We start from the raw sequence: 16542 nt of genomic DNA, 5'->3' as shown, positions 1-16542 counted from the left end.
CATATTCCCCGTTATGTGACCTACGGAAGTTGATGATCAGCTCCTTGGTCTTGGTGGTATTTAGGGACAGGTTGTTATCCGAGCACCAGTCCGCCAGGTTCTGCACCTCCGCTCTATAGTTTGTTTCATCCCCATTGGTGATCAGCCCGATCACCGTTGTGTCATCTGCAAACTTGACAATGGTGTTGGTGTCGAATGCAGGAACACAGTCGTGTGTGAAGAGGGAGTAGAGCATGGGGCTCAGAACACAGCCCTGTGGTGTGCCGGTACTCAGGGTGATAGTGGAGGACAGGTGCGGGCCCATTCTCACTGCCTGCGGTCGTTCCAGCAGGAAGTCCAGGATCCAGTCACATAATGACGAGCTAAGGCCTAGCTGGTGGAGTTTGGTGATGAGCTTGGTGGGGATGACCGTGTTGAAGGCGGAGCTATAGTCTATGAATAGCATCCTCACGTACGTGCCCTGTCTCTCTAGGTGAGTCAGGACAGTGTGAAGAGCCAGATAGATGGCGTCCTCTGTGGATCTGTTTGCCCTGTATGCAAATTGATGTGGGTCCAGTGAGTCAGGGATGCTGGATTTGATGTGTGAGAGGACCAGCCTCTCAAAGCACTTCATGACTATCGGCGTTAGGGCAACCGGGCGGTAGTCGTTCAGGTTGGAGATCTTTGCTTTTTTCGGCACCGGAACAATGATAGCCGACTTCAGGCACTTGGGGACCGTAGCCAGAGATAATGACAGGTTAAAGATCCTGGTGAATACCTCAGCCAGCTGTTCAGCACAGTCCTTCAGTACCCTTCCTTGAACTCCATCCGGTCCTGCAGCCTTGCGTGGGTTGACCCTTTGCAGAGCGCGTTGTACCTCCTGTGTGCTCAGTTGCAAGACCTGTCCTACCGCCTCGGCTGGGGTTCTTTCACTCAAGGTGGTTTTGCCAGTTTCAAAGCGGGCAAAGAAGGTGTTAAGCTCGTTGGTCAGTGCCATATCGCTGTGGGGGCAGGCAGGGCTGCTCTTGTAGCCAGTGATGTCCCTGACACCCTGCCACATGCTTCTGGTGTCCGTGGTGTTGAAGTGGTCTTCCACCCGTTGCCTATGGGTGTCTTTGGCCCTTTTAATACCTTTGCTTAGGTGTGATCTGGCAACACTGTATGCTGAAGTGTCACCAGATTTAAAGGCATTGTTGCGTGCCCTCGGCAGGTTCTGTACCTCCTTGTTCATCCAGGGTTTCCGGTTTGGGAACATCTTTATCACCTTGTCCTCCGTGACATTCTCCACACAGCAGTTGATGTAGGAGAGCACAGTGGATGCGTATTCCTCCAAGTCTACCTCTGAACCGTAGGTGGCCTGTTGTGCAAACAGGTCCCAGTCGGTGCGATCAAAGCAGTCCTGGAGTTGTAGGGTGGCATCCTCGGGCCATATTTTGACCGTCTTTATTGTGGGTTTGGTCTTGCGGATGAGGGGTTTATATGCGGGCAGTAGAAACAGTGAGAGGTGATCGGATTGTCCCAGGGGTGGGCAGGGGAGAGCTCTGTAGGCGTCCTTTAAATTGGTGTACACCTTATCTAGTGTGTTTGTGCCCCTGGTAGGGCACTGCACATGCTGATGGAATTTGTGGAGCGAGGCTCGTAGGTCGACCTGATTGAAGTCCCCTGCAACAATGAAGGCACCGTTGGGGTGGGCATCCTGCTGCTTACTGATGGCCGAGTGCAGCTGTGCTAGTGCTAGGTTGGCATTAGCCTGTGGGGGAATGTATACGGCCATGATGATGACCACCGTAAACTCCCGCGGCAGATAGAATGGCCTACATTTGAGCAGTAAGTACTCCAGGTCTGGGGAGCAGTAGCTCTCTATTGCAGTGTGGTTGGTGCACCAGTCATTGTTAATGTAGATGCAGAGCCCACCGCCCTTGCTCTTACCGGAGTCCTTTGTTCTATCAGCACGATGTAGTGAGCGGTTTGTTAGCTCCACAGCCCCGTCGGGGACCAGCGCGTTGAGCCACGTCTCCGTGAAGATCAGCGCGCAGCAGTTTTTCGGGGATCGCTGGGTGTTGATCCACAGCCTTACCTCATCCAGCTTGTTGGAGAGTGACCGGACATTGGCGAGAAAGATGCTTGGTAAGGATGGTCTTTGTGGGGCCCTCCTTAGCCTGGCCTGCACCCCTGTTCTCCGACCACGTTTTTGCTTCCTCTCCCTGCGCTGGCTCCGTCTCCAACTCCCCGGTGTGGTGGTCCAGGGGCCTGTTCTACCGAGCTCCGTTGGGATTTTGGTGAGGGTTTTGTGGTACTCACCAGCCAGTCTCTCGCAGCCGTGTCCGATGTTGAGCAGCTCCGTGCGACTCCATGTGCGATCCGCCTTCCGGGAGCTGCGTGCCTTGGGGGACACGCTGCTGCTGCCTTTGGACCTGGACCTGCTGCTGCTGCCGTTGGGCCTGCTGCTGCCGTTGGGCCTGCTGCTGCCGTTGGGCCTGCTGCTGCCGTTGGACCTGCTGCTGCCATTGGGCCTGCTGCTGCCGTTGGGCCTGCTGCTGCCGTTGGGCCTGCTGCTGCCGTTGGACCTGGACCTGCTGCTGCTGCCGTTGGGCCTGCTGCTGCCGTTGGACCTGGACCTGCTGCTGCTGCCGTTGGACCTGCTGCTGTCGTTGGACCTGGACCTGCTGCTGCCGTTGGGCCTGGTGTTGCTGCCATTGGACCTGGACCTGCTGCTGCTGCCGTTGATCAAATGTTCTTTTAATTTGAACAATACTTTTTGTTCATGTGCTTTTCAATATTTTTATAAAACAGTTGGATGTTTAAAAATTAATGTGGCAAGTTTATTTCTGCTCTGAAAGAGGTTGATTATTGAAGAATATATTTCAAGTGTACCATTTTGTTGGAAGGGGCAGTTTTTATAAAAACCTTATCCTTCTATAGTTGAAAACTAACTTTATTTTCTTTAGGATGGCCCTGGATTTTATACAACAAGATGTCTTGCACCTACATTGGCAGAAGCAATCAGAATCTTGCAGGTTCGTTTAGATTGTGTTGGCTTCATTTAAAACTGGTGCTCTCCATAAGAGATTTCTTAGTAATTTAATATAAGATTAGTGTATTGGTAAGTTTATAACTGTACAAAAATTATGGAGAAAATTTTAAATTCATTTTTGATAAGAAATAGAACTTGGTTTTAAACTTGTGAAATGATTTTGTTTTAATTTTCAAACTATGCACTGCATAAGAAACCCAGTACAGTTCAATTGTGGAGCAGTTAGATGAATTAATTGCCATAAAGGTTCTTTTGGATATGACTTACAAAGTAATGATTGTGCCAGTGCATATTTAAGACTGACTGGCAATTAATTTCAGACCGATACAAAAATGGTTAATTTAAGATGTTATTCTCTTTGGGTCCCCTTAAGGATGGCATAGTGGCGTAGCGGTACAGTTGATGCCTTACAGCACCAGAGATCTGGGTTCGATCCTGACTAGTGGTGATGTCTGTACTAGTTTGTACATTCTCCCTCTGATTTCCTCTCACATTCCAAAGATGTACAGGTTTAATTGGCTTTGGTAAAAATTGTCTAGTGTACAGGATAGTGTGGGTGCGGACTTGGTGGGCCGAAGGATCTGTTTCTGCTCTGTATCTCTAAACTAAACCAAACTATTTGTCAGAAGAGATTAGTGTCTATGAGATAAACTTCACTGATCTTGCTCATGAGCAAAGTCTAGTAGCCAGTCTGCATTCTATGGTTAATAATCAACAGCATCCAAAGCAGACCAAATGCAGCATAGTGTCATGGCTAGTAGAACTACTATCTGTACGTTCTGGTAATCTGAGTTCAATCCTGACCTCCAGTACCGTCTGTGAGGAATCTACACACTTTTCATCCAACTCTATGGATTCTACCAGGTTCCTCCCACATCCCAAAGATACAAAAGTTATTTGGTCACTGTTAATTTTGCCTAGTATGTAGGTGAATGATTGAATCTTATGAAAGTTGATGGGAATGTGCGGAGAAAATAATTGAATTAGTAGAGGGTTAATGTAAAATGAGTATTTATGGTCAGCAGGGACAGTGGGTGAAGGGCCTTTTTTCATGCTGTATGACTGTGTGTCTGTGTGTGGAATGGTCATCTGGCACATTATTCGAGGGTCATTGACACGTTGGCCAATGCTCTCTAGCATGATTGTTCTACTTTCAGCAAAATGGGGATGAAAATTTGAAATGAACCATTTGCTGTCATTGAGAGTTAGTACATTGTTATAAATGATTATATGTATATATACACGCACACGCGTTGCCAGGACTCGAAGCCCTGAGCTGTCGGAATTGGTTGAGCAGGCTAGTACTCTATTCCTTGGAGCGCGGGAGAATAAGGGGTGATCTTATAGAAGTGTCCAAAATCATGAAAGGAATAGATCGGGTAGATGTAGAAAGCCTCTTTCCCAGAGTAGGGGAATCGACAACCAGGCGACATAGGTTTAAGGAGAGGGCAGAAAGATTTAATAGGAATCTGAGGGGTAACCTTTTCACACATGGATGTATGTAACGAAATGCCAGAGGAGGTAGTTGAGACAGGTACTATTGCAGCACTTGGGAAACATTTACACAGATACATGGATATGACAGGTTTAGAGGGATATGGGCCAAAGACGGGTGGGTGGGACGTGTTGGTCGGTGTGGGCAAGTTGAGCAGAAGGTGGTGTTTCCATGCTCTGTGACTCCATAACTCCATGACACTATATCAAGGATAATTCAGGTAGTTTTATTACTTTTATAACATATAAACAATTGAAAATGTATGCAATGCCTTAGTGCCCTCTATAATGTTTGGGACAAAGTTCCATCATTTATTTATTTGCCTCTGTTCTCCACAATTTTTGAGATTTGTAATAGAAAAAAATCACATGTGGTTAAAGTGCACATTGTCGGATTTTATTAAAGGATATTTTTATACATTTTGGTTTTCTCCATGTAGAAATTACAGTTGTGTTTATACATAGCCCCCCCCCCCCCCCCCATTTCAGGGCACTATAATGTTTGGGACACATGGCTTCACGGGTGTTTGTAATTGCCCAGGTGTGTTTAATTGCCTCCTTAATGCAGGTATAAGAGGGCTCTCAGCACCTAGGTCTTTCCATCTCCTTTGGAAACTTTTATTGCTGTTTACCAACATGAGGACCAAAGTTGTGCCAATGAAAGTCAAAGAAGCCATTATGAGACTGAGAAACAAGAATAAAACTGTTAGAGACACAAGCCAAATCTTAGGCTTACCAATATCAACTGTTTGGAACATTATTAAGAAGAAACAGAGCACTGGTGAGCTTACTAATCGCAATGGGACTGGCAGGCCAAGGAAGACTTCCACAACTGATGACAGAAGAATTCTCTCTATAATAAAGACAAATCCCCAAACACCTGTCCGACAGACCAGAAGCACTCCTCAGGAATCAGGTGTGGATTTGTCAATGACCACTGTCCGCAGAAGACTTCTTGAACAGAAATACAGATGCTACGATGCAAGATGCAAACCACTGATTAGCCACAAAAGTAGGATGGCCAAGTTATAGTTTGCCAAGAATTGCTTAAAGGGGCAACCATGGTTTTGGAAAAAGGTCTTGTGGACAGATGAGATGAAGATTAACTTGAATCAGAGCGATGGCAAGAACAAAGTATGGAGGAAAGAAGGAACTGCCCAAGATCCAAAGCATACCACCTCATCTGTGAAACGCGATGGTGGGGGTGTTATGGCCTAAGCATGTATGGCTGCTGAAGGTACTGGCTCACCTCTCTTCATTGATGATATAAGTGCTGATGGTAGTAGCATAATGAATTCTGAAGTGTATAGCCACATCCTATTTCAAATTTCAAACAAATGCTTCAAAACTCATTGGTCAGCGGTTCATTCTACGGCAAGACAATGTTCCCAAACATACTGCTAAAGCAACAAAGGAGTTTTCCAAAGCTAAATAATGGTCAATTCTTGAGATTTTTTCTCTTACAAATCTCAAATTGTGGAGTACAAAGGCAAATAAATAATGTTTGGGACAAAGACCCATCATTTATGGAGGGCACTGTATATACACCCTGCTGCAACAGTGTTCCTTGCTTTAAATGTTTACATGCACCTATTCTTAAATTAAAATTTCTTTCTATTTAACATTTTTTATCCAAGGCCATAATTAATATTACTAAACATTAAATGTTCACAGAAAAATTAAATCCTGTGACTTTGGTTCTGCACTGGATGTTTCCACTTAGGGATTGTATCAAAAATTAGGATATGTACTTAATGGTGATTACATGTGAGTAGATGTAATAAACTGTAGCAGCTAGTGTCATAAACAATGTAATCTTATTTTAGTCTTTATAGTAGCATATTTGTTCTCGCAAATAATTGAAAATTAGTAAATTTAAGTTGAAAAAAGTTAGGAACTTTGATGATACATTTTTCTTGAAGACTGTTTGTTATTTCTCTATATTAGTTTAACTAAAACTATGCCTGGAACATGAATAGATGGGCCTAATATTTCCATCTGGTAAAATAATGTTATGATGCAATGCAGTAAATATATTGTGCATTAATAGTGACATTCTCTTGAATGTGCACCTGATTTGCCAACAATTTAAATTTCTAGGAAACTGGTGATCCAAAGAAACTGGATAGGCTCACAACTGCCTTCGGGTTTCCTGTAGGCATTGCCACACTGATTGATGAGGTTGGTATTGATGTAGCAGCGCATGTTGCAGAGGATTTGGGGAGGGCCTTTGGCCCTCGCATGGCAGGTGGAAATGTTGAAGTACTAAAAACTATGGTCGAGAAGGGATTATTAGGTAAGTGAAATCAACAACAATATGACTTAACAAAAGACAAAGTATGGAATGTATTAAACTTCCATTCATTAAAATGATGTCTGAATGCTTGGTGTCTATCGAACAATAGTTTTGTAATGGCAGTTTCTATACCATCTCGAAATCCCGCTTCGATAGCCATTACTTCTCGGGGATGAAATGTAGTTATAGCTTACGCACACGTCGCACCCTGATATGACAAAACGAATCTTCCACATTTCTTTTCTTCATTAATTGGTTTTATTAAAGTAGCACAAATCATAGAGTAATTCATCAGTTTCCGTACTTTATCAACTGTTTCTTCTTCAAACAATATCTAGAAATTCTTGCAGTTATTACCGTATGGTTCTTACAAATATAGTTGGTGCGAGCGCGTGGTACGAGCGCGTGGTAAAGAACTATGCTCACCATCCTCCGAGTCTAAACTGACCCACAACCTCTGTCGTGGGGCCACGCTAGCCACCTCCCATCTAGACACTCCCCATTACGCATTAAGTCATACCCACAAGCAGGCAAAAAAGACAAACTAGAAATATTAAAACATAGCTGTAACACAATGACAATAACTGAATTAAGCATAAATGGCTCCTACAAGTTTGATGCCCCTTGCACCTAACTGTGTCAGTGTACAGTCAATAGACAATAGACAATAGACAATAGGTGCAGGAGAAGGCCATGCAGCCCTTCGAGCCAGCACCGCCATTCAATGCGATCATGGCTGATCACTCTCAATCAGTACCCCGTTCCTGCCTTCTCCCCATACCCCCTCACTCCGCTATCCTTAAGAGCTCTATCCAGCTCTCTCTTGAAAGCATCCAACGAACTGGCCTCCACTGCCTTCTGAGGCAGAGAATTCCACACCTTCACCACTCTCTGACTGAAAAAGTTCTTCCTCATCTCCTTTCTAAATGGCCTACCCCTTATTCTTAAACTGTGTCCCCTTGTTCTGGACTCCCCCAACATTGGGAACATGTTTCCTGCCTCTAATGTGTCCAATCCCCTAATTATCTTATATGTTTCAATAAGATCCCCCCTCATCCTTCTAAATTCCAGTGTATACAAGCCTAATTGCTCCAGCCTTTCAACATACGTCAGTCCCGCCATTCCGGGAATTAACCTAGTGAACCTATGCTGGACGCCCTCAATAGCAAGAATATCCTTCCTCAAAGTCAAGTTCTAGAGTTGAGATTCTGTTTTGTATCCAGAATAAATCTGGGCCTTTATATCAGCCGATTCTTTCATAATTGACCAGCTGGTTTATTTTCCAGTTTTTTTTGTTGTTGCTTTTGCAACTGATTTTATGTTTGCATCTATTGTTTTTAGAAGAATTTGTTACCTATATTCATCCTTAAATATATCACTGTCATTCCAACAAAAATCACACTGGTCCTGACAGCCTGAATTGCTTCCAGTGTCCTTGCATTGACTTCAGTGCTCTATCAAATAAAATATCACTTAAAGATTTTTGCACTTTCCTTTGTTATCATTTTGCAATGTTGATCCTTTACCTTTATCTCAGCAGCTTATGATGTACTCAAGTTCTCAAGTTATATAGTTTATTTGCCTTCTATTTAAAACCTTTGGTTCATACAATGAAAATAAGCGGATTCTATCATTCTTTTTTCCTAACAACACAATCTTTCACTGCTTATTCATGAAAAAGTCTGACTACGACTCTTCTGGTGATTCCACTAGTCTGAGAAGCTGTTATCAGAGCTGCATCATTCCATAGCTTTCCTCTCTGTTGGCTTTTTCCATTTCCTGGAATCTTCTCCTTTCACACAGAGAAAATTAGTAGGTGATTTAAAATTTATTATGAAGAGAAATTATTCATGTTAGATGACTGGTATACCAAGGTGCTCAATTTAAAAATTAATAAAATAAATAAAGTAGTGCCATTTATGTTTATGAACGGTTCATATATTTATTGGAAACAATGGATTCAAATCCACTTTAAATTTTGCTTTTTCAGGTCGTAAGGCTGGCAAAGGTTGCTATCTTTACCAGCCAGGTGCAAAGGCCAAACAGTTGAATCCAGGTGCTAAGGAAATACTGGAACGTTTCAAACTCCCTTCAAACCCTGAAACGTAAGTAAAATGCAAAATATTTTATGAATCCTTCAAATATATCCAAGACACCTCACACACCCTTCAACTCTTCAATAGCCTTCAATTCCTAGACTTCCATCGCCTTATCTTTACCATGGATGTCCAGTCCCTTTACACCTCCGACCCCCACCAGGACTCAATGCCCTCCAGTTCTTCCTTGAACAGAGATTCAATCAGTTTCCCTCTACTAACACTCTCCTCCACCTGCCGGAACTTGTCCTCACACTTTTGACTCCTTTCTTTAATATAGGCAGTGCCTCCTCTTTGGTATAGTCATGGGCACTCACATGAGCCCCAGCTGTGCCTCTCTTTTTGTTCTTTACATCAAATAGTTTAGTTTAGTATTTATTATTCCCCTTGTTGCAAATGCATATTGGCACCATCCCCAGCTCTTTGCCCGCGACATCAATGACTGCATCGGGGTTGCCTCCTGCACCCGTGCAAACTTGTTGATTGTTTAATTTTACCACTGACTTCTACCCTGCCCTCATATTCTCTTATTCTATCTCAGACATCCTTTCTTGATCTCTCTGTCTCCATCACGGGGGAGAGTGTTGACTGAAGATAAACAAAACATTCTGGAGTAACTCAGTGGGACAGGTAGCATCTCTGGAAAGAAGGAATGGGTGACGTTTTGGGCCGAGACCCTTTTTCAAACTGAGAGTCAGGGGAGAGGGAGACACATAGATAAGAAAGGGTAAGGTGTGAAAATGAGACATCAAATTGGGAGGAGGGGATAAGAGTCTTTGCAGGAGGCAGGGTGGGAAGAAGTAGTCTAGATAGCTACGGGAGTCGATAGGTTTATAATAGACTAGATCAAGTGGACCTGTTAGGCCCAAACCAGTCCTGCCCTCTTCCTCCTCCCACCCCCTGCCCTCCCTCCCCTCCTCCCTCCCCCACCCATCCCCCTCTCCCCTAGGGTTGCCTCCTGCATTGGTGCAGCACCCTCTTCTCCCACATTCCCCGCTCCCCCCTCCTCCCCCCTCTCCCCTCCTCCCCTCTCCCCTCCTTCCTCCCCCTCTCCACCCTCCCCTCCTCCCCTCTCCCCTCTCCCCTCTCCCCCTCCCCTCTCCCTCCTCCCCCTCCCTCCTCCCCCCTCCCTCCCTCCTCCCCCTCCCTCCTCCCCCTCCCTCCTCCCTCCTCCCCCTCCCTCCTCCCTCCTCCCTCCTCCCTCCTCCCCCTCCCTCCTCCCCCTCCCTCCTCCCCCTCCCTCCTCCCTCCCCTCCCTCCTCCCCCTCCCGCTCTTTCCCCTCTCCCCTCTTGCCCCCCTCCCCTATTGCCCCTCTTGCCCCTCTCCCCTCTTGCCCCTCTCCCCTCTTGCCCCTCTCCCCTCTTTCCCCTCTCCCCTCTCCCCTCTTTCCCCTCTCCCCCCTTTCCCCTCTCCCCCCTTTCCCCTCTTTCCCCTCTCCCCCCTTTCCCCTCTCCCCCCTTTCCCCTCTCCCCCCTTTCCCCTCTCCCCCCTTTCCCCTCTCCCCCCTTTCCCCTCTCCCCCCTTTCCCCTCTCCCCCCTTTCCCCTCTCCCCCTTTCCCCTCTCCCCCTTTCCCCTCTCCCCCTTTCCCCTCTCCCCCTTTCCCCTCTCCCCCTTCCCCTCTCCCCCTTTCCCCTCTCCCCCTTTCCCCTCTCCCCCTTTCCCCTCTCCCCCTTTCCCCTTTCCCCTTTCCCCTCTCCCCTTTCCCCTCTCCCCCTTTCCCCTCTCCCCCTTTCCCCTCTCCCCCTTTCCCCTCTCCCCCTTTCCCCTCTCCCCCTTTCCCCTCTCCCCCTTTCCCCTCTCCCCCTTTCCCCTCTCCCCCTTTCCCCTCTCCCCTCTCCCCCTTTCCCCTCTCCCCCTTTCCCCTCTCCCCCTTTCCCCTCTCCCCCTTTCCCCTCTCCCCCTTTCCCCTCTCCCCCTTTCCCCCCTTCCCCTCTCCCCCCTTCCCCTCCCCTCCTCCACCCCATTCCCTCCCCCACCCGCCCACCTCCACCCTCCCTCACAGGAGCCCTGACACGGAGCGACACCCTGGTTGCATTCCACGCTCTGCGCACACAGCTTCCTGGCTCACCCACGCTCTTAAGTCATATCTCACCAACACAGCACTCCACAACACCCCTCCCTCCATTCCAGTACGCATTAATCGATACAACCAGCAGTTTACTCACAGCGGTCGGTGCTCGCTCACTTCCCGATTCCCTTTAAACTTTTACATGATTGATAGCCAAATGCTAGAAATAACAAACCCATCCACCCACAATTTCTGTGCGTGAGACTCTTGTGTCCCGCCCATCTCACGTATCAGATCAACGGGCCCCAACTGCGCATGCGCGGTTTTTAAAAAACCTTAAAATGTGAATAACTTAAAAAATATAACACCGATTTCAATGAAACTTCTTCCATTAGCACCAAAGGGACAACGGTGAGTAAGGTGGGCCTAAAATTGTCGTGCTATCGTGTACCGTTTCGGCTGTAGTTCAGGAACAAACAAACAAACAAACAAACGAGAGTTTTAGTATATAGATAGATGTCAGTCGATAGTCTATCTCCTGTGATGGAGATGGTGAGATCAAGAAATGGTAAGGAGATGATCCAAGTGAATTTAAGTGCAGGATGGGAATTAGTAGTGATGTTTACTACAAATCCACTGACTTCCAGTTATCTGGACTACTTCCCACCATGCCTCTTACAAAAAAGTTCTCCTGTACTTTCTCCATCCCCATCACATCTGCTCCGAAGATGAGGCTTTCCATTCAAGAACATCCTCTTTCTTCAGTAACTATGGTTTTCCCCCGCTGCCACAGATGGATCCCTCACCCATGTCTCCTCTCGTTCTGCTCTCAGTTCCACTCCTCCAAGATGGAACAAGGATAGAGTTCCCCTGGTCCTTACCTTTCACCCCATCTGCCTTTGCATCCAATGCATAATTCTCTGACATTTCCACCATCTTCAACATGAAGCCACCACCAGTAATATCTTCCCAACCCCAATTGTTCCGCTTTCTGTAGAACCTGCTCCCTCTGCAACTCCTTGGTTTGCTCAATCCTTCCCACCAAAAACATCCTCTCCCCAAGTACTTTCCCCAACAATCGTAGGATATGTAATTTGTCCCTATGCCTTCTCCCTTAGCCATCCAGAGACCCCATTACAACAGATTAAATACTTCGCTGGTTTTCATTTCTTCACCCTTCCCCGTGGCCATGTCCTGAGCTGCTGAGCCTTTAGCTCACAAATTCTCACAAATTCCTCAACCCTGCCACATCTTCCTGCATTGAGATGCTTCTTAAACTCTCCTATAGTTCCCCAGCTCCAATATATTTGTCAATGCCCTTGTGAAGTGCCTTAAAAGAATTACATTAATGTGTAAATTATTACATCAATTGTCAATTACTGTTGTAGATAAGTTTGCAAATGGATGTTTAATTTGTTTAAATACAACTGTCTATAAATGCAGTTTTCATCTGTGGGTATTTTGGCATAAAGTTAATTATTAGATGTAAAAACCTGCAGATGGCCACCATTATTTTCCTATCGCAGTAAGTTTGGCCAAGGATCAAATTGAACAGTTTCATACAATACGAAGTCCTAGAGCTATCCAGCACAGAAACAGGTCTTTCACCCCACCTTGTCCATGCAGACCAAGTGTCATACTGGGCTAGTCCAAGTGCTTGCATTTGGCTCATAGCACACTAAGCCCTTTCCATATATCTGTTCAAATCTATATACTAAAACTCTCGTTTGTTATCTTGTTTGTGACTGAACTTCAGCCAAAATTGTACACGATAGGGTGCCAATTTTAGGTCCACCTTACTCACCATTGTCACTTTAATGATAATGCAAGTAGTATTATTGAAATCGGTGTTATATTTTTTAAGTTATTCACATTTTTAAGTTTAAGGGGCGGGGAGGAGGGATGGGAAGGAGTGGGGGAGAAGGGAAGGGGGGGTGAGGAGAGAGGGGAGGGGGGGGGAGGACAGGTCCACTTTGTCTAGTGTCTTATAGAAGTTGTAACTGTATCTGCTTCTATAGCTTCCTCCCACAGCTCATTCCAGATATGAAATATATATTTCCAGAATTAGAGGCAGACCCCAAGATGGGGAAAAATGTAGAAACCCACAAAATAGGATTGAAATACAATGAGGGGAAAATCTCTCTTAAATCTCTCCCCTCTCACCTTAAGACTATGCCCTCGAGTTTTGGAATCATCTACCCTGGGGCAAAAGACTGTTGGTGTTCAGTTTGTCCATGCCCCTCATGATTCTGTGTATACCTCAATAAGGTCATTCCTCCACCATCTATGGTGAAAGGTGATGCAAGTATCTCTGCAAGGGCTTCCACAATTTCCTCCCTAGTTTCTTGCAAGGTGTGAGGATGCACCTTGCCAGTCTCTAGGGGTTTATACACTTTAATATAGGCAGTACCTCCTCTTTGGTAATTTGTATCGGTTGGAAGACATCACAACTCCTATGCCTCAATTCCTGAGCTTCCATGACATTTCTCCTCCGTAGCAACAGATGGGAAATATTAATTTAACACCTCCCCCAACTCTGACAGTAAAAAAGCCATACTGATCTTCAAGGAGACATATTCATTCAGTCACTTGCCCCACGTCAGTCCCTAATAGGAGTGTTGCACCCTCTCTAATAGGCTCTCAATTTTAATTTTCCCCTCATTATATTTCAAACCTATTTTGCGGGTTTCTAAATTTTTTCCCCCTCTTGGGGTCTGCCTCTAATTCTGGGAATATATATTTTCTTTCAATTTGGTATTATCCTTAATTTCATCAGTTGGCCTCAGAGGAATCATCCTTGTACTATTTTGCATTGAAGTTTACTAATTTTATTTTTCACCATAGTTCCACAGATGAAGATATTCAATTGCGTTTGGTGTCGAGATTTGTGAATGAGGCAGTAATGTGCCTTCAAGAAGGAATATTAAGTGACCCAATTGAAGGAGATATTGGAGCTGTTTTTGGCCTGGGGTTCCCACCGCGCCTTGGAGGTAAAGTTATATTTTTCTTAAATCAGACTTTTCTGGGGTAATGGAATTTTGAATGAAGAATGCTGACAATGGGTGGGCTCGGGACAACTTTGTTTTCAACTGCTTGTCAAATATTCTATTTGATATTTCAAAATATTTATTAGTGACATATTTTAGATTCAGCAAATGCATTTTGGTTGATATGTAAACTGTTTGATCTTTGGATTTTTTTTCTAAATACAAAATGCCACTTAATGTTTAAAATATTGCAGGCAAATACTGTTGGAACTAAATCTTAATTTAAATCTATACATCAATTCATAATAACATGATTTGTACTGACCATTCCCAATTTGAATAGATGATGCCCTAGAATTGTCTATAATTCTATTGGAAGAAACAATGTTACAACTATGGGAAAAAAAAATCAGCGACTATAAAAGACAAATAATAGGACTATCTTCTAAATGCAAATTTTCCAACATATTAATCACATCTGCAATCAAAATTTTGTTTTAAAGAAGAAAATTAATGTTGGTTTTAACAAGCCAATTTTAATCTGATAAGTTTCCCTGGGCGATCTTCCCCACAACTCATAATTACCTACCCTGCCAAACTCCATGATTTAAGGTAAGGGGTCTGCCGTTCAATCTGAATCAGAAAGACAGATTGGAAAAGAAGGGGGAGAGATGTTAGAGAATTATTACAGCATCCCACTCCTCTTTCCCTCTTTCAACTGGCTACTTGGTCTTCTGTAAAAAAAAAATCTAATTCAGTTAAAATCATTATAGTGTAAACTTGGTTGTGAGTAAGACCAAACTCTTTTATGATGGGCCGAAGGAAATCGGGGATCCACAAGATGAGGAATGGTAGATTTGAGGGTTATAAACTTGGTAAGAGTTTTATTCTATTCTTGTAAGTAAAATTATTTTCATTGGAAATTCATGACTGATGCATAATAAATCATCATTTATTCTATTGAACAATTATAGCACAAAATTAGTTATCAACCCTGATATTATTCATAATGCAACTAATTTTTTATGGGACTTCATTCTCTTTAGGGCCTTTCAAATTTTTAGATTCCGCTGGAGCAAGCAAACTGGTTGACAAGCTGTTAAAATATGAAAATGTTTTTGGCGCTGAGTTCACACCTTGCCAGATGCTGCTGGACTATGCCAAGGACAAAAGCAAGAAATTCCATCACTAAAAGAAGTTTTCTACTTTTATTTACATAACAAAATTAAATCATTAAACATGTACATAATTGCTGAAAGTGACTGCTCTCATAAGGTTGCAATTAGGCTTCTCTTGTATCCATGATCTAGTTTTATCTGAACTATTGATTTCTATAATATTAAATGACATGCAGTCTAAACTCCTGGATGCTTCAGTCAGTTTTGATTAGTGCCTTCAATCACAATTTATTAGGTATCACTTCTACATATTATACACTGCTGTTCAATTTTGTACTTAATTTTAAATGTTTTGCTGTGGAGCCAGGTACGTTCATAGAAGATTTGTCTACTTTTTAAGGTAGCAATAAAGCCATTCCAATGCAATGTTTTAATAATCTTCTATCTATTTCAAGTGTAAGTCAGACTGCTTTGTTACAAAGTCTGGGAAATACTTTTTTGGCTCAAGACCTTCATTGATAATTTCTGATTTTGAATTTTTCATGGGTTTCCTCTTGCCCTTTATTTCCCAATGTCACATAACTTCCTACCCTGTCTTGCATTAGGGTTCGGGTTAAGAAAATTTCTCCTAAACTACTAGTCACTTTCAAAACTGCTATTCTTGACTCTCCACCAAAAACCCAACATCTGTATTTGCAAATTGCCATCCCACCTTGAATATATTGTCATTTCCCAAATCCATACTCCTTTCATGTGACTGTCTGCAGAATACACTCCAGCTGTTTCTACTCTCTTGGCCATTATCTCTGTCACTATCCATTTTTCTGACTGATAATCTATGATCTATCATGAGTCCCCCTACTCATTCACTTGCTATCCTTCAGCACGGAATATAGAAGAGAAAGGGCCCTTCTGTCCACAATGTCTGTGCCAAGTCAAACTAATCTCCTTTGCCTGCATGTGATCCATATCACTCTATTCCCTGCATATCCATCAGCCTATTGAAAAGCCCCTTAAATACAACTCTCGTATTTGTCTCCACCACCACCGCCTATGGCAGTACCTTCCAGGCACCCCAACTCTTAAAAATAAACGCCCCACGCATATTCTTTAAACTTTCCCCCTCTGACATGAAAGCAATGTCTTCAAGTCTTCAACCTTTACACCCTGGGAAAAAAATGTTGTATACCCTATCCACACCTCTCCTAATTTTACATAATGTTATCAGGTCTCCCCTCCGTCTCTGATATGCAAGAGAAAAGAATCCAAGTTAGTCCAACCTCTCCTTATAGCTAATACCCTCCAATTCAGGCAGCATCCTGGTAAAACTCTTCTGCGCCCTCTCCAAAGCCTGCACGCCCTTCCACAATACTCCTAATCAATGTAACATGACTTACTGACTGACCCCTGTGGTCCAACCGATGAAGGTAAGCACACCATGCACCTTTACCACTCCATTTTCAGTTAGTGACGGACTTGGACCCCACTATCCTGCTGCATATCATTGCTGTGAAGGGTGTCGTATTAA

The 16542-nt window shown here is 44.2% G+C and overlaps 1 protein-coding gene across 1 annotated transcript in view; it reads left to right on the top strand.

Moving 5' to 3' along the window:
• Positions 1-15260, top strand: part of LOC144593592 (trifunctional enzyme subunit alpha, mitochondrial-like) — a 56042-nt gene extending 40782 nt beyond the window's left edge. The window contains exons 16-20 of the mRNA XM_078399405.1: positions 2928-2996; positions 6608-6803; positions 8794-8908; positions 13754-13899; positions 14943-15260. Coding sequence (XP_078255531.1) covers positions 2928-2996; positions 6608-6803; positions 8794-8908; positions 13754-13899; positions 14943-15088 — 672 coding nt within the window. The 3' untranslated portion in view covers positions 15089-15260. The remainder of the gene's footprint in view (positions 1-2927; positions 2997-6607; positions 6804-8793; positions 8909-13753; positions 13900-14942) is intronic.
• Positions 15261-16542: the final 1282 nt, after the last annotated feature.

This window comes from Rhinoraja longicauda, chromosome 5 (genome assembly GCF_053455715.1).
Source record: "Rhinoraja longicauda isolate Sanriku21f chromosome 5, sRhiLon1.1, whole genome shotgun sequence".
Lineage (NCBI taxonomy): Eukaryota > Metazoa > Chordata > Chondrichthyes > Rajiformes > Arhynchobatidae > Rhinoraja > Rhinoraja longicauda.
This window is presented reverse-complemented; position numbering and strand designations above follow the sequence as displayed.